This window comes from Prunus mume, linkage group LG7, assembly GCF_029339155.1.
Source record: "Prunus mume cultivar Tortuosa linkage group LG7, ASM2933915v1, whole genome shotgun sequence".
In the NCBI taxonomy this organism is placed as follows: Eukaryota; Viridiplantae; Streptophyta; class Magnoliopsida; order Rosales; family Rosaceae; genus Prunus; species Prunus mume.
In genome coordinates, this window is record NC_142704.1 from 12,232,002 (window position 1) to 12,253,443 (window position 21,442).

General features: G+C 36.1%; 2 protein-coding genes and 1 pseudogene across 3 annotated transcripts; all 3 read left to right on the top strand.

Annotated features, from left to right (window-relative positions):
- Positions 1-5,654: 5,654 nt before the first annotated feature.
- Positions 5,655-10,865, top strand: LOC148915482 (putative serine/threonine-protein kinase PIX13). Its single transcript, XM_089041927.1, has 4 exons — positions 5,655-5,801; positions 6,273-6,399; positions 6,486-6,899; positions 10,498-10,865. Exons 1-4 carry the CDS (start codon positions 5,655-5,657, stop codon positions 10,863-10,865), a joined length of 1,056 nt encoding a protein of 351 aa, XP_088898053.1.
- A 494-nt stretch (positions 10,866-11,359) lies between these two features.
- Positions 11,360-14,689, top strand: LOC103336672 (uncharacterized). Of its 2 annotated transcripts, none has more exons than XM_008239760.3 (7): positions 11,360-11,592; positions 12,620-12,719; positions 13,388-13,466; positions 13,583-13,770; positions 13,877-13,949; positions 14,044-14,241; positions 14,413-14,689. In XM_008239760.3, exons 1-6 carry the CDS (start codon positions 11,483-11,485, stop codon positions 14,196-14,198), a joined length of 705 nt encoding a protein of 234 aa, XP_008237982.2. In that variant the 5' UTR covers positions 11,360-11,482; the 3' UTR covers positions 14,199-14,241; positions 14,413-14,689. The 2 variants fall into 2 exon arrangements, with proteins under 2 accessions (XP_008237982.2, XP_008237983.2); XM_008239761.3 differs by having other exon boundaries at positions 13,391-13,466.
- Positions 14,690-18,671: 3,982 nt separating this feature from the next.
- Positions 18,672-21,247, top strand: LOC148915483 (uncharacterized; annotated as a pseudogene).
- The last annotated feature ends 195 nt before the right edge of the window (positions 21,248-21,442 follow it).

Consider the following 21,442-nt stretch of genomic DNA (forward strand, 5'->3'; position numbering starts at 1 on the left):
AAAGTATGTGTGAATGGGAAAATGATTAGTCAAAGATGACGGTTCAGAGTCAGGAGTAGGTTGGGGAGATAGTTTCAAATCTAAAGAGTTGAGTTTTTGTGGGAATGGAGAGAAAATCATATTGATAGTTTTAATTTCATGTCCTTAGTTTCCTTTTCTTCATAAAATTTCATACAAGGGTAACTGAGTATTATTTTTAAAATATAAAAAATATTAAATAAGTCAAACAATATGAGTAGAATATTTTCAAGTTGTATTTCATTTTCCAAATTGAGGTATTTATAATATAAGATGTAACCCTAGTAAGGTCAAACTAGGAAAAAAGATAAAATCCTAATTATACAATATTTGTACAAAAAGAAAGAAATATAGTCCTAATAAACTAGGAAATAAATCTCTTAATTAAGTTAGGATCTCGCTAACACTCTCCCCCAAGTTGGAGCAAAGATGTCACGCATGCTCAAGTTGTCAAGCGAGTTGAGAAAGACTGTAGTAGACACGGCTTTTATAAGAACATCTGCCAGTTGATACTCGGATGATATAAACGTTAAAGAAATAATTTCAACATCCAACTTCTCTTTAACAAAATGTCGATCAACCTCTACGTGCTTTGTACGATCATGTTGCACAGGGTTATGCACAATTGCAATTGCAGCTTTATTATCACAATACAAATCCTTGGGTTTTTGGGGTCCAAACCCAATATCTCTCAGAATCTTCTCATCCAAAGTAACTCACACACACCTTGAACTATCCCATGGTACTCGGCCTCGACACTAGACCTAGACACTATTTTTTTTCCTTTTTACTCCACCAAGTAACAAAATTACCACCAACAAATGTGAAATACCTAGACGTAGAACGTCTATCAATGATTGAACCAGCCCAATCAACATCCGTATACCCTTCCACATCTGTATGACCATACTTGTAAAACATTAACCCCTTGCCAAGAGTTACTTTTAAATACCTCAAAATGCACATCACAACACTCATATGATCTTCACTAGGAGAATGCATAAACTGACTCACTACACTCACTGCATATGCAATATTAGGACGTGTATAATTTAAATAAATCAATTCCTCCACAAGTCGTTGATAACGCTCTTTATTTGTAGGGACTTAATCAAGATACAACCCCAACCTATGATTCTATTCACTAAGGGTATCATTTGGTTTACAATCTAACATTCCAGTCTCTACAAGTAAATCTAAAATATATTTCTTTGAGACAGAAAGATACCATGTTTAGATCTAGCAACTTCAATCTCGAGAAAGTACTTCAAATCACCCGATGCATATGACTTAGACAAACGATGAGTTGACACATAATGGCTAATGGGATATTTAGATTTGGCATGTATATATATAAGGAGAATATTATACTTTAGGTTTCCTATGAGTGGTTCGTAGGGGTAACTGATAAGTTGACACAAGTAGATCATTAGAAATTATCTCACTTGATTCACTATCACGAATAGATTGGGGCATTGGCAAGGCAGAGGGGGGGTATTGCATCGACCTCATCTATACAAGAATCACTATCACTATTTTCATATACAGGCGACTGGTCACTTGCTTCAATGAGACCGGTCGTTTCGACACCGAGAGCACCTGCTTCATCTCCAAATATGGGCGATCAGTCGTTTTTTCACAAAGACCACATGTTTCATCTTCATATATAGGCGACCAGTCGCTTGCTTCATTGTGACTGGTCATTTCCTTCTCGAGGCAGTATCTTCAAACACATTATTCTCCAATTCAAGTCCAAGATTCTCTAATCCAAGACTCTCCAATTCACTCCCCCTCTCCCCCTGAATTGGAGAGGAGGGAGAGACATAATAGGGCACTTCTTTATGGAAAGTCACATCCAAAGTAAAATGCACCTTATGGGTAGGTGAATGATAGCACTTATAACCCTTCTGAGTAAAAGAGGAACCAATAAAGACACATCGCAGAGCACAAGGATCAAGTTTACTCCGTTGATGAGTGTAGACATGAACATAGGTAGCACACCCAAACTTATGGGGCAACTTGGAGACGGAGATGGGGGAAACATGGTTATCAAACACATAATGCGGAGTCTTGAAATCAAGAACCCAGCTAGGAGTACGATTAATCAAATAAGCATTAGACTTAAAAACATGGCCCTAAAGAGGATGAGGAACAGACATATCCAATAAGAGTGAGCAGGCAACTTCAAGCAATTGTCGGTTCTTTCTTTCAGACACACCATTTTGTTGAGGAGTAAAAGGGGTTGTCGTTTGGTGAATAATACCTTGAGCACGGAAGAAAGACGCCAAAGTATTATTCACATATTGGCCTCCGTTGTCAGTCCAGAAGACTTTGACCCGAGCATAAAACTGAGTAGACACCATAGTACAAAACTCTGGAAGGATGTAAGCAACATCATGTTTAATTTTCAGCAAGAAAACCCAAGTGAGTCTGGTACAATCATCAATAAATGTGACGAACCAACGAAATCCTTTCTAAGTAACACGAGCCGGACCCCACACATCAGAATGCACTAAATCGAAAGGATTTACAGCTTTACTGTCACTCAAAGAAAACACAGTGTTATGGCTCTTGGCCAAAATACATGTCTCATACTTAAAATTGAACTCATCACAAAAGCAGAATAAAGATAAAAACAAATGCTTAAGGTAGCCAAATGATGGGTGTCCCAAGCGATGATGCCATAACCAAATTTGTTGTTTGTCTTTGACATTGCAACTTTGAACAATATAAACGACATGATCAGGAACTGGGGCAAAAGGCAATGTCAAATAATATAAACCCGTATTCGTTTACCATGCCCAATTGTGTGGTGAGTCTTGAGATCCTGAAAAGTGCAATGTGTATGACAGAAAGTAGCAGAAGCATTAAGTGTATCAAGTAATCGATCAACAGATAACAAATTACAATGGATATTGAGAACTAATAACGCACGAGGCAAAGACAGAGTATGAGTGAGAGAGGTTGTGTCCTCACTAGTAATTGGAAAGGGCAAGCCATTAGCACTAGTTATGTATGGGTCACGGGTATTACTAGACACCTCATCAAAAAAATTTAGAATCATAAGTCATATGATCATAAGCACCAGTGTCAATTATCCAAGTATTGAAGCCAGTATCTGAAATAGAGTCGAAACATACAATTTTGCGGAAGAAGCAGCAACAACACCGACAATAGAGTTATCACCCATAATTGCAATGAAACTCAGCAGATCATAGCAGAATATACAACGGAACACAACAGAGGCACAAATATGGTAAATGCACAGAGCGGTAGGGGCACGAAGCGGAGTACACAGCAGAACACAGCAAATACACAAATACTGGCAGATGCACGAAGACAGGAATGACACAAACACTACAGCACAACACACAAACCCAGGAGGGCACACACGGCACATATAGAAAAAAAATATGGGGTTAGAACACGAGTGAACACAACACACAGATCACAAGAAAAGTAGGCTCTGATGCCAAGTCAAATAATATGGGTAGAATATTTTCAGGTTGTATTTCATTCTCCAAAATGAGGTATTTATAATATTATGATGTAACCCTAGTAGGGGTCAAACTAGGAAAAAAGATAAAATCCTAATTACATAATATCTGTATAAAAGGAAAGAAATATAGTCCTAATAAACTATGAAATAAATCTCCTAATTAAGTTAGGATCTCTCTAACAAAATATGGGGTTAACCAAGTGAAAAATAGTTTCAAATCTGAAGCGAAAAGAAAAAGAATCCGAAATAAGGACGGGGGTTACTGCCTCGGTAGTATTAAGCATGGATAACACAATTGTTAATACATGTTAAGTTAACAGATAGCATAGTAGAAATTGGAGATGACTGTTTTTGACAAAACGTGATAACGTAATTCGAAATCTACACAGTGTTAGCAGGCATGTAGTTGGGATTCTTTCTACCCAGTATGGCTCTCTAATGTTTTAACAAGAGATGTAAACTTTGATTCTTCAATTCAATAAATTCCGCAGTTTTGACAAAAAAATAAATAAATATGTTTCTCATTTTAACATTTCTTTTGTTTATCCAACTTTGTTGTTGATAATTAATTAAGGATCATTATTCTTTACATTAGTCAATTGTATGGTATTACAATTAATTACATATTATCATAACATAAATGAGCTTTTCTTCAAGTCTGATTGCGCATGGCTGAATTGAGTCTAATTTGACTTAAATGGACTAAACTGTAGATCAGGCTAGAATTTCAAATCCTTGGTCTAGGCCTTATTTAACCCAAAAGCAGACCGAGCTGATGGAGCCTAAGCTATGAATCGAGCCAGGCTTTGGTCCATCGGGCATGAGCTAACCCCATATCTTTCTAACAACCCTTATTTTAAAGCTGTCTATTTTCAATATTAGAGCATCCACAATGGATTCTCTAAATCGTCTTCTTAGACAAATTTTGGGGAGAAATTGGAAAAATACAACTTCAACCATGCTCTCTATCCATCTCCTAAAATATGGAGATTTCTAAGAGCTCCTAAATCTGAGAAGAGAGAAAGGATTCCTAATGGCTTCCGATAATTTAATGCTTTTTTATTTTATGAGTATTTTAAACCTTTAATTAATACTAACTCTTTTTTTTTTTTTTATAGAGATTGATCAATTAAAAAAGAGTTATAGCATTTATGACTCCCTAAACTAAGGAGTATGATTTTATTTTATTTTGGTCAAAAAACTAAGGAGTATGATTGAAGTTCAAATTTTATAGAGAGCTCCTAAAATAATTTTTGTATATTTTTAGCTAAATTTTAATTAAAAATTAGGGAGCATGATTGCTAATTGTGGAAGAAAACTTAATGGATAAGCAATTAAGTAGCTTGAATTTAATTGTTGAGCTTATCATAAAATTAGATTATCACATTCTCATTGTTGAATGAGCCCTACAATGGGCCCCACTACTGAAGAAATTCACGTATGGTAGTGATTCGTCTATGTGACGCTGCCATTGACCTGCCTTTGTATTCCACCACTTGTTTATTATATTTTGGGAGACTTTGGAAAAACACAAAGGAGAGAGAAAATTTGTAAAAGAAGCCAAAATGGACAAAATTGCCCTTATTTATTTTTGGATTTCCTAAGGAATCCTTTACATTTGCATGTCTTTGATTTGAAAGTTGAGAGGTTTTTCTGTCTTTTTTGAAAAAGTTTTGGCTTTTTCCAAAAGTGAAATTTTTTTTTTGGCTAAAACCTAAATTGTCTTAATTTCGTTAACCTGCGCTTTCAGTCCACCCTTTGTTTCTCCTTTCTAATAATTTAGCACAAACGTTGGGCAAGAAAGAGTATATTCAAGGGCGGATCTATTACTAGGCTTGAGTGGGCTCCAACCTAGGGCAAGATTTTTAAATATTAAATATAGTTAAGTTTATTCCTACTCTAATAAATATTAGTCCACTACATTAAATAAATATAATAAACTAATAATAGCCCAATTTAAGTAGAGTAAATAATAGCTTTATAATAAGCCCACCCCTAAAGCATATAGGAAATAATAAACATCAATCCAAACCAATATAAATTTGATTAGAAGTAGAACTCACGCTAATGCTCTACCAACTTGACATATTCTAATCGTACTGATATTGGGCTACACCCATAGAGAGCATTTTCAGCTATGAAACATGTTAAGATTGTACTTCGCAACAAGATGGAGGATGAGTATCTCGCAGATTCCCTCATTGTCTACATTGAGAAAAAGCTTTCTGTGGATGTTGATTCAGATTCAATAATCAAACATTTTGATACACTCAAAGAGAGAAGGGTTCCACTTCACTAGGTAAGCTCTTTAAATTTTTTTTGCAATCAAACATATTTTTTTGAATTTGGACAATGTGTTTGATTTGATATTTGTTTATATTTTGTACTTTTTTGTGTTATATTTGCTTGTAATGTGACTTTTATTTATAAAATTTTATTTACATTTTTGTTTCATGAGAAAAAAAGCTTATATATAATATATCTCCTCTAAAAAAATATATATATTTAGTCTAACCCTATAAAAATTCTTGTATCCACCATTGAGTATATTGATTAAGACATGGGAATAAGAGAGTGAGCGACACAAACACAAAAATAGTATGAGTGTGTATGTCTGTGAGTACAAGTCCAAAGCAAAAAAAGTCTTGTACTGGCAAGTTTTCTCTTCCTTGGCTATTTCTTTGTTGCTTCTCCCTCCCTTTCCAGGAACTTGACTCACCCAGAAGACCACAGAAATATCTGGATATCTAAATAGCAAGCTAACCAACTTCAAGATATCAACCTCACATCAGACAGAGGGAGAGTGATCATCGATCGATCCGTCGATCGCCATGGAAATTGTTATGCAGCTCCTGTGAATAACCATAGCTCGTCTACCCGAGGTATATATATATATATTTACATAGCCCTCTTGATTGATGCCTTTAATTGATCAATTAATTAATTGTGTGTATACATATATATGCAGCAACATCTAGAAACAATAGCAAGCAAAATGGATTGGCAGGAATCAAAAAGGCTGCTGGGAATAGTAGTGGCAAAACAAGTAGCGGAATAACCCCAAAAAATGCTAGCAAGGCAATAGGCAAAGGCAACAGCAATAATAATATTGAAGAAAGTGCAGCTCCTGATGCAGCAGCTCCAAGTGAAAGTGTGGAAACTAAAGTACCAAAGTCGAAAGAGTTTAGTTTAGCAGAGCTGAAGAAGTGCACTCGACGTTTCAGACCAGACATAATAGTGGGTGTGGGAGGTTCCGGTAGGGTTTTCAAGGGATGGGTAAACAAGGACACCTATGCTCTGTCCCGGTTCGGCATTGGCATGGCCGTTGCCGTCAAGAAGTCCAACCCCGATAGCTATCGAGGCCTCCAAGAATGGCAGGCAAGTTTTTATTAATTAATTTATTTCATTAGGGATCATGATGATAATGTGGATGCATATTTTATGGTAGCTGATTTTCCCACTCTTTTTTTCTCCACTTATACTCCCTTTTATTTTTTAATATTTTTTATCTGATTTTTCCACTCTTTTTTTCTCCACTTACCCTTCCCTTTTATTTTTTAATATTTTTTAATTAATTTTTGTTCTTTTTTGTTCTTTCTCTTTCTTATTTTATCCTTGGTGACATGGCAAGTGAAATACCCATTTTGGTGTTGATGTGTGAAAAAAATAATACATAATTCTTTAAAAATAATATTTTTAAACCAAAAAAGATAATATCCCAAGCCCCAGCCACGCTCTTTCTCTTCTCCCTTAGAGCATGTCCACCGCTGCACCAAACCTGGGCAAAAGGCCCCCTGGCAGCCCATTTCCAGCTCCAGCGCATAGCAATGAGCCCGTGCAAATGGTGGGTCCCACCAGCCTGGGCAAGCCCACGGGCTAATCTTGCCTAGGCACCAAAACTCACTGACGCGTCAATAATGATTTTCAATTTTTTTTTTTACTGTTGGACCCACCAACCCACATTGCCCAATGATTACATGCCATGTGGCTTCTCCTAGAGCCTCCGATCAAAAAATCTTGCACAATCCAACGGTTGTCCAATTTTTGGCTTAAAAAAACATCAAAAAATATCAAAAAATTTTAAAAAAATATCAAAAAATTTTGGAAATTTTTTCTATACATACCTACCAATATTATTCACTTTCCACACCAATTTAATTTCAAAATTTTATCGGAAAATGTTATCTTGATTTTTAGGTGAGGATTTTATGATAAATATTAACACTTGGGAATTGAAAATCTTATCCGAAAAGTTTATCAAAATCAATGATTTAAGAATAAAAAATAAAAAATAAATTTAAGTGAATAGTAATTGCCTTAGACTTGCCCTAGACTTAGCCCTCATGGGTGGAACCACAAATGGCAAGGCTAACACTATTCACGTGAATAGTGGCAGCCCTTGCTTGCCCTTGCCCTAGACTTAGCCCTTGTGTGTGGAGATGCTCTTACACACCTGCCCTTCCGTGTTCTCTCTCCCCTTACCAAGCCCATCCCTCCTCATTTTCTCTCCCTCTTTTTCTCTCTTCCCCCCTCTTTCTTCAAAAACCATCCAGGTTTTTTTAAAAGTTTTGGGACTTGAGTGTGGCTATCGGTGGGGCAATAAGGTCGTTTGTGGCTGGCTACGTTGGGGCATCGATGGCTGGCTACGTTGGGTGGGTGGCTGTGTGGGGTGTGGCATGGGGGTGGGTTGAGAAAGCTTTAATTGGTTGAGTTGAATCACAAAGTGTAAAGCTCCTTACTTGAAGCGAAAAGCTTCAGACCCGAGCATTAGAAATTTCTCTGTTATCACTTAGCAGAAATGTTACAAGGAAGGACAACAAGTCAGAGACTTTTGAGAATTTGGTGGGAATAAAATATGATTTTGACTGATGTTGCTTTTGGAGATGAAAAAGAGAAAGCTGGCTTTGGTGATAAAAAAATAAAATTTTGGTTTTTGAATTTGCAGAGAGAGGGGTAGAGAAAAGGAGTCGAGGGAGAGCGAGCCATTGATGTTGTTGTGGCTAGGGGGCAGTGCAGTGTTGGATGGTGTGGGTGGTAGTGGGGTGGTGGGCCTGAGTGCAGAGATGGGAAGAGGAGGGGGTTGACGAAGAGAGGGGGTTGTGGGGCTGGGGAAAATATTTTTGTTTTGTTTTGTAAAATATTAATTTTAAAGAATTCATCTATCCATTGAGAAAAAATATTAAAAATGAAGTGCAAGTATGAAAATTAAATATAAGGAAAAATAATAATATAAGAGTGAAGTAAGATAAGGGTAGAATAGGAAAGAGAAAGAACAAAAGAAAACAAAAGTGATTAAAAAAATATTTAAAAATAAAAAGGAGTGTAAGTGAACAAAAGGGGAGTGGGAAAATCAATTTTCTATTTTATATAAAACAATATATATATATATATATATATATATTTGAGAGTAAGTAAATGGCCTTAACTTGTAGACCAAATATTTGATGTTCGAATCCTCACGACATCATAATTGTGTTGTGTGTGTGATAAATCTCTCTCCCTTTTAGTTTAAACTATTTATTCTACTGAAAAAGAAAATAATAACATTAATTTAATTCAACACACGTTGCACATGGGCATGCAAGTTTTTCTTCTATTGCATTTTCATTTGGAAAGTCAAAAAAATTGCTAGTATTAATTAATAATACAATTTTGCATTTTTCTGTTGATGCATGAATTATTCAGAAGGTGAAGAACCACTGCGATGGGAATTAAGACTTAAGATAGCAATTGGAGCTGCACGACGTCTTGCTTTTTTGCACACCTCAGAAAAAGTCATCTACCATGACTTTAAGACCTCCGACATTTCGCTGGATTCGGTACCCTCTCTTTGTCATTCTTCTTTTTTAATTTAATTTAATTTTTGTTATTTTTGTTTTGGTTGATTTTTTATTTATTTTTTCTTTCTTTCTTGCTGGGAATTATGAAATCTAGGCCCAATAAATGGCAACTCCCATGTAACCACAAGCGTCATAGGCTCTTATAGATATGTAGCTCCGGAATATGTCGCAACTGGTAATGTCACAACTTCTTCCGTAAACTTTCTTAACCATTTGAATTATAAGTTTTTTTCAAATGAAAAGCTAGTATAAGTTTTACTTCAAAATTTTCCTAACTAGCAATAAGGCAGTCACTTTTATTACCAGACCAAGATTTACTCAATCTATTGGAGAGAGGTGGAGAGAGGTCTCAATTGACATTCATTTTGCAAACTTCACGTTATTACCAGACCTATTTCCTTGATTCAATGGGAAAAGGAAACTCTATGTTGGCTTGGTCTTGGTCAACAATAGACGATTTCCACACGAATATATTCAGACTTAAGGGATCACCTGATCTCATGGGTTAAGCAAGTCTTCTGTTCTATTGCTGCAGTTATTATGGCCAAGTAAAAGTCTTCAATTTCGTGACTTGACTTTCAAATGAGTTTTAGTTGTACGAACAGGTCATGAAACTATCATACGAAAACATCATGCATATGGTGTCCTGTCCACCATTACAACATTGAATTCACTCAAGTTCCTAACATGTTAATCCAAATTCATACCTATATCTACTCTTAAACTTATTTATTTTCAACAATTTTTTGATTCAAATCATCCAAATTCAAATTTCTTGTTAATATGTATGTATCTATATATATACCTGGTGCAAAAAATCTTGCAATGAAATAACCAAATCTCATCACGCCCTCTTGCAAATAAAGCCTAATTATCATTTTTAATTTATCAGAGGCTGATTATAATTTAACAGCATGGAATGCCTATTGCCCTTATATTGCTTAATATTATGTCTTTGGTGTAGTTATTTTCTCTAATATTTGCCCTTATTATTTTTATTAAATTTTTCACGTTGGTTTTCGGATGTTGTCATCTTCTCCGCTGTATACTCTTATGGTTTTTGTTTAATAATAAAGCATCCTTCCCTAACAACAACAAAAATTTAATTATTTTAGCTAACACTTACATAAAAATTGTCAGGTCACTTATACATAAAGAGCGACGTGTACGGTTTTGGTGTGGTATTATTGGAGATGCTAACAGGCTTAAGAGCCGTTGACACAAATCGACCCCATGGTGAGCGTAGTTTGGTGGATTGGTTAAGGCCTTCTCTTCACAAGAAGAAGGAGCTAAAGAAAATAATGGATCCAGGGCTTGGAGATCAATACCCATTAAAAGCTGCCTGCCAAGCAGCTGAGCTCATTCTAAAATGCCTAGAATCTGATCCCAAAAACAGACCCTCCATGGAGGAAGTTCTCGTAACTCTAGAAAAGATAAATGCCATTAAGGAAAAGCCAAAAACTGCAAAACCCAATGGCAGAGGACGGCAAGGTGTACGAGGAATGTAGTGCCAGTGCCACCCCCGTCGAAATTTGCATCTTGTAATACACTTTCGTTTTTATTTTTCCTTTCTGGGGACTTTGTATATGGACCTGTAGACATTGAAATTTTAGTGAAAAAAAAAATCACGAATTTTTGTCAGAGGTAAGAAATTCTAGATTTGACTAGTCAAAGTTAACCCATTCAACTCTTGGATCTCATATAAAATACACGTGGCGCATGACTCATCAAGACAAAGATGAGCGCTGGAGATAATGCATGTCAACATTTAAGCACTCCATCAACAAATCAAATTACAATTGTCCCATTTGTTAGGCCATATAGGCGGCCCGTCCGGCCCATTCAACTCTCAGGGCCAAAAATCCTGTTATTGGGTAGGATGTAGGCCGACCTCTCTTTGCTGGCCCGGTCCGGCCCATTTTACAGGCCTAGTTTCCCCGGGTGATTTCGTCGTTGGACAGTTCACTTGGACTAGAAGCTGAGGATTAGGAGGGTTATCCAAATTTAATCACTCGCACCTCGCGCCACACAGATCACCGACCCTTTCCACTTCCCACTTTCCACAGGCGGATTATCTCTCAACAGAATCCAATCCAATCTAACAGAAGCAGAGGCAGAGGCAGCAATGGCGGCCATAAGCTCTGTTGTAGGAACTGGAAGCGTGCCCCAAATCCAAAATCGTAGTGGCCTTGCCCCTTTTACCCCTTTACATACTTCCTTATTTTCTCCAACCAGGTATTTTCTTCTTTCTAATTTCAACTTATTAACTCTGTCTTCCTTAGAACAAGTATGATGCTTTTAAGAAGTTTTCTTGTTTTTAATTTTGAATTTCATTTGGGTTGGGCCAGCAATCCAAGCCAAGTTTGTTAGGTTCAGCCAACCAAATGCCTTTACATGTTAGATTGTTTGAAATGAACATTATGCTTTTGTTTGACCCTGGCTGGCTAATCGAACCCAGAACAGAAAAAAAAATTGAAGCGATGTTAGTTGGTAGCAATGATCACACACCTGCACTGCACTTTTTTTTTAAAAGCTCCTAAACGATTATGAATATGCGAAGTTTGGGTTCTCCTTTGAAAATCAAATTATGTGTGAATGGGAAAATGATTAGTCAAAGATGACGGTTCAGAGTCAGGAATAGGTTGGGGAGATAGTTTCAAATCTAAAGAGTTGAGTTTTTGTGGGAATAGAGAGAAAATCAGATTGATAGTTTTAATTTCATGTCATTAGTTTCCTTTTCTTCATAAAATTTCACACAAGGGTAACTGATTATTATTTTTAAAATATAAAAAATATTAAATATGGGGTTAACCGAGTGAAAAATAGTTTCAAATCTAAAACGAAATGAAAAAGAATCTGAAATAAGAACAGAGGTTACTGCCTTGGTAGTATTAGGTATGGATAACACAATTGTTAATACCTGTTAACAGATAGCAGAGTAGAAACTGGAGATGACTGTTTTTGACGAAATGTGATAACGTAATTCGAAACCTACACAGTGTGGGCTTGTAACTTAGTGTCTATCATAGTCATGTTCATGTCCAAATGGTGTTGAGTGTTTATCACGACTAGTAAACTGGCTGTGTTTCAGTTCAACGGACTTAACCTGAACATAACATGTGTTGATAGTACGCTGCTCACTACCTATTTAACATGTTTAATAAATGTGTGGTGTTACTGTTGTGTAGAATGTTCCTTTATTATTCATTGAATTTAAATGATAACTTTCATTGATCTTCGGGCATTTTCTTGTCGGTGAAAGGCGTCTGCTTGAAGTTGGTGCTGGTAGGACATCTACACAAAGTGCCATTGATGACAGAACTACTTTTTGTTTATCCAAGCCTAAATTTGACAATGCCGGTGTAAGTAGGACACCTCAAATTTCCTTCTGTTGATGCATATTTTTTCTCAATCTTGCGTTGTGTGTCCTGTTTTGCACAGTTAGCTGGTGTGTTTGAATTTTTTTGTACAGTTACAGTATGTCTATGAAGTTTGTGCATTTATGATATCATATGATACTAGCCTTGAAGCATGAAAAGAAAAAAGTAAATTGGCTTAATTCTTTAACCGTGTAGCACTTGTTGGATGTGGATCCAAGATGAAAAGTGCATTATCTCCTCTCCAAAACATTCTTGAAGAACTTTTGAATAGCCAACAAGAAAGAACCAAATTTCTCCTCTGAAAGCTCCTCTTCAAAATTGTTCTAATTTTGGTTGCTTTTGCTTTGGACCCTTGCTCAAAACAGAAATACGAATTCCTAAATCCAACCATCCATTGACTCATCCAATCCACATTTAAATCTGAATCCTTTTATGCAACACATATTCTTCCATCAGCCTTTACCCTTGTTGTTTATAGCCTTAACTTTGGGACCAAATAGTTTTTATTACCACAACCCTAACAAAAAGGAGGCAACAACATAACATAGTTTTCAATATGTGGTGATATTATTTAGTAAATTCCCAATCACTTGCCATAGAATGAAAGATTAGAAACTGTTTTTTCTCATGCTGTGTTTCATCTGCTTTAGCAGCACACGGTAAGTAAACTGGTCACATCTCAAAGAAATATTGTGTGCTCTGCTTTGCCAGAATCATCTACTTCTACTGGTAAGTTGTTCTATTTTCACAATTTATGGCAGGGATTCATTGCCTTCTGATTATCTGACACATTATACGGCAGCTTTGGTAAAAAGTGAACTCTTTTTGCCCCTTTTACGTACTAGTTGCTGCTGATACAAAGGAGGTAAAAACAGCTCAAAAGGCAGCTCCAGCCAAGCCTAAAGTTGCAGCGAAAGCTCCAGTCAAGCCATTGCCTCAAATGATGGAGGAGGATGTTATCCCGCAACTGAAAGCAATACTTGAAACTCAAGATGAACTCTCTGACATTGAGTTATCTTTTCAAGACGACAAGGTCAGCTATCTACTTCTCTGTCTTTACTAGCATCATGTGTAACCTAAAAGCCAGTTATTACAAGTACACTACATTGATACTCTGGTTTGATTCGAAATGAATATAGCTGGAAGGTTTCTTTTTAAAAAAGGACATTCGGTATTCATTTTGGGCCTTCTTTCCCGGTGGAGTCCTCACAGGTACGTCTTGCAAAGTTTATTAATGTTGTGTAGTGCACAATTAGAAAGAACGAAAAACCGGTAAAGTTACTTTGTTGCTTGGCAAAATGTGCAGGTCCAAAAGGGTTTTCTCTGTCTTCCTATGGCCAAGGAGCGAGTACAGTTGAGCCTTTTCTCATTGATGAGAAGAAAATAACGGCAAAACATATTGTATTTTGGGTTGAAAAGCGTCTAGCAGCTCAAGGAATCATTCCGGTGTGGAAAGACTAAAACTCCTAAACGAGTTATTGACATTCATTCCCGATGTTGTAAAGTAATTAAGCGATGCATCCCTTTTCTGTTTTTATGAAAAATGGAATGAATAATTTCATTATTGGCGTAATTTTCTCATTGGTATTTATGGGGATTGAGTATTCGTCATAGCTTGTGTAAACCATTTTTAATTCTGGCATTACTTAATTGTGACAATGTTTATATATTGCAGATTGATGTCTTCCTGGATGCAGATTGACGTGATCTTCTTGTATTGGATATAGCTAATTCACTTGTTAACTTTTCATGTAAATCATTTTCTTGTTGTAAAGAGGTAGCGACCTTGTACAACTGTAATATTATCCTTTGTATATGATCAGCAGCAAACTACTCAATTGATGCAGACAAAACAAATTGTTCCCAGTTTTTACAAGTTATGACCTTGTATGCACTGCATGTAGATGTCTTGACATTTATTAATAATGCACAATTATGAGACAATTTGTAAATAATCGGCCTGCATGAAGGCCTTGGTTGATTGTAATTGAATGACTATCAATGTATGTTCATAACACGTTGGAGTGATTAAAATGCAAATCGAGTACAAATTCATGGAAAGAAACCCTTTATAATTTGTCTTAAAGTTGGAGTGCCAGTGCCACAAGCTAAGCTGAGAATCTTAAAAATATTAAAACATTCAAAGCCCATGCTCCTCTTTACCCACGTGAAAGCTTAAGTAATGAAGTGAATCATTTAAATCCAGTAATTAAACATAATTAATTAAGAAATATGATTCCACATGCTGCACGCTCTTCTCCATGCTAGCCTGGCCGTGCTTTGCTTTGCTTTTGGAAACACTGCAATGCATATGCATGCTCCCTTTATATCATGCCTCAGTTTTCTTGTTTTTCTTTTCTTTATGAAATACGATTATAAAACTTTCCTTCCCTTGCCAATGCCATAGGCTATAGGCATAGGTGGGTGGTTTGTGTGTGATGGCTTGGCGCCGCATACACTAATCATTTCTATTATGATCAATAATTTTCAAAGTGCTGATGTGAAATGTGATGAGATTTAGCATTTGGAGAAGTATACAATAAAAATTAAATGTAAAAAATAAAAAATCTCAGGTGTTTTGACTGGGTTCAGACTTCGAGGTGGTTTCTTTCTTTTTTTCTTCCTTTTGTTTTTGTTTTTGGGGTTATGATTCACTTCATTGAAAGCCCAAAGCAGTGTATGTCAAATAGGACTTTAAGGTGGTCTAGTTTCATGAAAAGTGGATTGATCACTAGGGTTTGGTATTTTAATGGGATGGAGTCTTGGAGAAATTATAGAATAGTACTGTATTACCATGTCATAGTACTTTCATTCAAAATATGTCATGTGTCATTTAAAAAAAATTTATAATGTTTTATTTTACAGCTGAACTTTTGCCTTCTAGAATAATATTTTAAAGAGAGACTCCAATATAAGCCCATACAACTGATATCCCCTAGACACAAACTCATCTATCTATATAACTACGTTGAAAACCCAAATTCAAATTTAAATGACCAGTAGGATATAAGAGGTCGTAGTATTTCTATGTTTTTACATCGTTGCCACTAAACTTCATATTTTATTTATAATTTATTTCAAGCATTTCATTAACTGCCATAATTGTAATTAATATACTCCCTATTAATAGCATATCAATCACCCCATTTCTTTTAGTTGTCATTCCCTCTCACATCTCGCCCCCTAAAATTGCAAACAAAAAAAATCTGTAAATTACATATCCAATAATGTACCTATGAAAAATATAATATAAATATATACATATAAAATATAGGTATATTATTTACCCAAAAAAAAGTCAGTTACTTTGTAATTGCGTATATTTTTCATAATTAAAAATAGGTACACAATAATTTATATAAAATATAGGTACATTATTTGAAGAGGAAAGATAGGTACATTATTAGAGGAAAAAAATTGGTAAGTTATTTGGAGAGAGAAAATAGGTTCATTTAAAAAAATTACGTTTGATAAAACAAATAATAGGTACTTTATTCAGAGAAAAAAGGCTATATTATTTATAGTAGAAAATAGGTACATTATTTAGATAAATAATAGGTACTTTATTTCGTAGTAGGTATATTATTCAAATGGTAGGTACATTGGATGACATATAATACCTAAATCCTAATTGTAAGTACATTAAAATTAATGTAGGTATATTGGAATAGATAATTATGTACACTTTTCATACTAGGTAAATTATATTTTTCATAAAACAAATAGGTACATTATTTTTTCAACATAATTAGTATGTACAGTTTTATTCATAAACAATTATAAAGTGGATTATTAGTCATGTATAATTCATAAAAAGAAAATAACATAAACATTTTATTAAACAAACCAATTACCCAAATTTGAATTTATTGTTAATTTTTTTTTAAATGTTCCAAAATTAATTCCTACATCTATTACAACCATTTGGAGATATTTCCAAATTCAACATCTGTCATTATATACAATCCAATTAAAAATTGTTTCCATATTGATTCCTACATTAATATACAAAATGCAATAATGGCTTAGTTGGGGGTATTTTTGGAATATGAAAAGTACGATAAATCAGATTTTATGCTTAATTAGGTAACTTGCTGAGTTGGATCCTAGTCATGGGTTTTTACTTATACAAATTGGGTATTATTTATAGGAACAAAAAGTGATGGGTTTTAGGTATGACAAATTGAATTTAAAGGGTGTAAGCCAAATTTACTATATTTTAAAAACAAAAAAACCTAAGACGCCGGAAACCAACTCCCACAACAACCCAAATCTTCCTACCTTGCACTACCGACCACCCAACCCAATCGCCCCAGGGTTTTGGTTGGCCACCTAGTTAATCTAAAACAAGAACCACATAAAGAAATCACTGGAAATAACAAAAACTGATTATTTCCTTTGTTGTTTCTATACAAATGATTATCAACAAACCCAAAAAGAAATAACCAACACACTACAGAAACCTGTCGTGTCTCATGGACTATTGGGTTGGGTGGAAGAAGTGCAAGGATGGGGATTGGATTGTGATGGGAGGTGGTTTCCGGTGGCTTCTTTGGGTTCTTTCTTTTTTAAAATAAAAAAAACTCTTATTCTAAAGTTAAAAAGAAAGTATTAAATCCAGCTGTAAAAAAAATGACATATAACATATTTTGAATGGAAGTACTATCAGCTGACGTGGTAGTACAGTATCACTATATAATTTCTCGGAGTCTTGAGATCCTTTTGAGATTAATTTATAACATTTTAATGGCATTTACGTACCTTAATTTTTTTTTTTTTTTTTAAATAATCAAAGCAGAACTTCATTCGAATTAGCTCTAAAGTTACAACCTAGAAATTTGAACCTCTAGGTGCCATTTAGTGACTTTGTTAAAACTTTGTTATAAAAAAATTTGAAAACGGGAAAAATTGGATAGAGGAAAAATAGTACCACATTGAAGGTCCAACATAATCTCGCATTTTATTATCATGTGAATGAGTTATTAGAATAAGGGAAATGACCCTCACTACCACCCCTTTGTTAATATTAACTAAAAATACCACCCATTCCCAATTTTTGTAAAACTATCACCTATAAATATAACATTATTGGCCACTTATTGCAAGTTCATAACTTTTGGTCTCTCTCAGCTCTGTCTCTCTCTCGCTCTCTCTCTCTCTGTGGCACAGCTCTGTTTCTCTTTGCTATAGGTCTATCGCAGCTCTCTCTCTCTTGGCTCTCTCTCTCTGTAGCACAACTCTCTGTCTTTGTCTTTGCTCTCTTTCTCATACCGCAGCTCTTTCTCTCTCTAGCTTCGTTATGTCTCTTTCTCCCCATATTCGGTCTTGCTCTGCTTGGAATCGCGAACCCCTCCCTTTAGGTATGTCTTCTGAATAGCTGGTTGCAACCGTGAAGCAGTAGTGGATTGCCGACCTCGAAAAGGTAGGGTTGATGGTTATTTTCTTTTAATATCAGTGGGATTATGTGAAATGGGTTACATTTTGATTGTTTGGGTCTGTGTGAAATTGGTTTTGGCTTTAATTGCTTTGGGTTAGGTTTTGTTGAATATCCATGCTCATTCATCTGGGTTTGTACCAATTGCACTTAGATTGGTGTGGATATGTGAATCTTGAAAGTTGGGATTTTCCATTTGATGTAGTAGATCTGTATAGTGTGATTCTGATGTGTTACACCAGTGTTCCTCTTATTTTACTGTCGTATTGCTGTTCTATTGCTGTTATATTGCTGTTATATTGCTGTTATATTGTATGGTTATTGTAGTTATATTGCTGTTATATTGTATGGTTATTGTGGTTATATTGCTGTTATATTGTATGGTTATTGTAGTTATATTGCTGTTATATTGTATGGTTATTGTGGTTATATTGCTGTTATATTGCTGTTATATTGTGGTTATATTGTGTTAATGAACTGTTGTTTTGTCATGGTCAGACATGGAGACAATTGTTATTCTCGTGTGCTACAATGGAAAATGGGTCACCTCGAAGAAGATGTGCAAATACGAAGGGGGTGACTCAAAAGGCTTAATAGTTCCACGGACCATCAAATTTGCTGAACTGTTGGACCGTGTGCATCAGATTGGCAATACAAACAGCAGGGAAGACAAGGTTTGCTTAAAATTCTCAGTTTTGGTGGCCTCGAATGAGTGGAAGCACATAAAGATTGAGGATGATGATGATGTCAATTTTTTTATGAAGTACAATTCTGAGGTAACACCTTCAAAACTAGCTCCCTTACTCGTGAGTATAGAAGATAAAGGACTCAGAAATGATGTAGTTGATAGTATGCATATCACGACAAATAGTAGTCGGATGGGTCGTTCTTCAGTTGCCATTGTTGAAAGCAATGAAGTAAGTTGGAATAATACAAATGGCAATGATGTGGGAGGTGAAGTAGGGACAGATTTTATGGATATGATTGATTTTAGCGAGGTGGAGGACATGCATGGTGGTGATAATGGTACTGAAAGAAATGAAGTGTCAGTGTACTCTGCCCCTCCTATTTTGGGCTGCTTGAACACATCTGCCCAACTGCCAATAATGCGTTTAGGAGGAGAATCTGAACCCATTCGTGAACATTATTGGAATCAAATAGGTGAATAGAACTGTACAATGAAGCGGTGTAAATGATGGGGAAGCATATTTGGATAGCGGGTGTTCGCGAAGTGATTGGAATCCGAAAATTACAGGGGCAAATTTTCTCTAGTAAGAAAGCATTGTTGACGGAGTTACAGTTGACGGCAATAAGAGGCCATTTCGAATTTAAGGTGCAATTCTCCTGCACAAAGAGGTTGCTTGTGGTTTGTTGTCAACGTCCATGCCCATGGCGGGTCCGAGCATCGAGATTTGGAGAATACAGCTTCATGATTGTGAGGTGTACAACTGTCCATGAATGTGATTTGAGGTTCATAAGTGACAACCATCGTCAAGCAACCGCAGCACTTGTAGCCACTTCATGTAAAAGGAAGTTGAAGGATTCTCGGACAATATACACACCAAGTGACATTATGAGAGATGTGAAACACAACTTTGGTTTGAGAATCCATTATTCGAAAGCTTGGAAAGCAAGGGAGTTAGCTCTATTGTCCATTAGAGGATCAGTGGAGGAGGCATATTATATTCTTCCAGCTTATTGCTATGAATTGGAGCGTATGAATCCCGGCACAAAAACACACATCCAAACTGATGAGAACAATCACTTTGTGTATTTATTTATGGCGGTTGGCGCATGTATTAGAGGGTTTTGTTCTTCCATGCGCCCAGTGATAGCTGTGGATGCCACTCATTTAAAATCCAAGTACAAGGGTGTTATGTTTGTAGCAAATGCATTCGATGGTAATCGAAATATATATCCTCTTGCTTTTGGGATCGGGGATTTGGAGACGGATGCATCATGGCATTGGTTTTTCACTAAACTTCATGAAGCCATTGGTGAGTGTCCCAATCTTGTTATTATTTCTGATCGAAATGTTAGCATACAGAATGTGTGGAACAAAGTTTTTCCAACTGCGCAACATGGCATATGCTTTTATCATATGAAGGGGAACATGAAACGCACTTGCAAGTTGAAAAAGCGTGATCCAATACTTATGCACTTTGAGCAGGCTGCGAAATCTTATTCCATTGCTGAATTTGATTGTCATTTTCGCAAGATCAAGCGAAAGGAACATGTTGCTCAATATCTTGAAGAGGCAGGGTTACATAAGTGGTCTAGAGCTCACATGGATGGACGCCGCTACAATGTAATGACAACAAATATTGCGGAGTCAATCAACTCAGTCCTTAGGTTTGCAAGGACGCTGCCAGTGGTTCATTTGATAGGGGAAATTATGAATCTCCTTGTCAAATGGTTCACCGAACGTCGTGAGTTGGCTTTGAAGTGCACAACAACATTGTGCCCCAATTTTGGAGAGAAGAAGTTGAGGAACAGGTTGGAGGATGCTGCAAGGATGAATGTGGTTAAACTGAATAATGCACAGTTTCATGTTTTGGACGGTCATATGGATGGCCTCGTAGATTTGACGAACAACACTTGCAGTTGTAGAAAGTTTCAGCTTGAGCAGCTTCCTTGCAAGCATGTAGTTGCAGTTTGCCGCTTCTTGAAAGTAAATGTATACTCAAAGGCTTCTCGGTATTACACTCAAAAACCTGGATGGATGCTTATTCGGATAGCATCTACCCGATACAGCCTCACGGAATGTGGGATATTCCTGAAGATGTTCGAAGTCGAGTTGTGCTGCCTCCCATTGCAAGGGTCATGCCAGTGCATTTAAAGAAGATAAGAATTCCCTCGCAAGGAGAGGGCACCATTAGAAGAAAGTGCTCAAGGTGTGGTTCCGCAGGCCACAATAAAAGCACCTGTAAAAACACTATTCCAGTGCGCAATGTATCTTAGACAATATGATTTCTGTTGCTTTGGTAGGTCATGTCAACTTTACTTTTATTTGTGGTGGGTTTCGTGTTATGTTCAATGGGAATTCTTTTACATTTGCATAATGTGGGTTTTGCTACTGAGCATCGTATTGCGTCAGATTGCCATTCTATTGTACATATATTGCACTGGTATTGCTTCCATATTGCTATTAAAATTTGAGTGCGAAATTAAAGGGCCTGGAATGTAATTCCAAATGGATCCAAAACATTCAAGTTGTTTGAATTCCTTTATGACACAGTTACCGTGATACTCCGACTATACCTTCTATTGT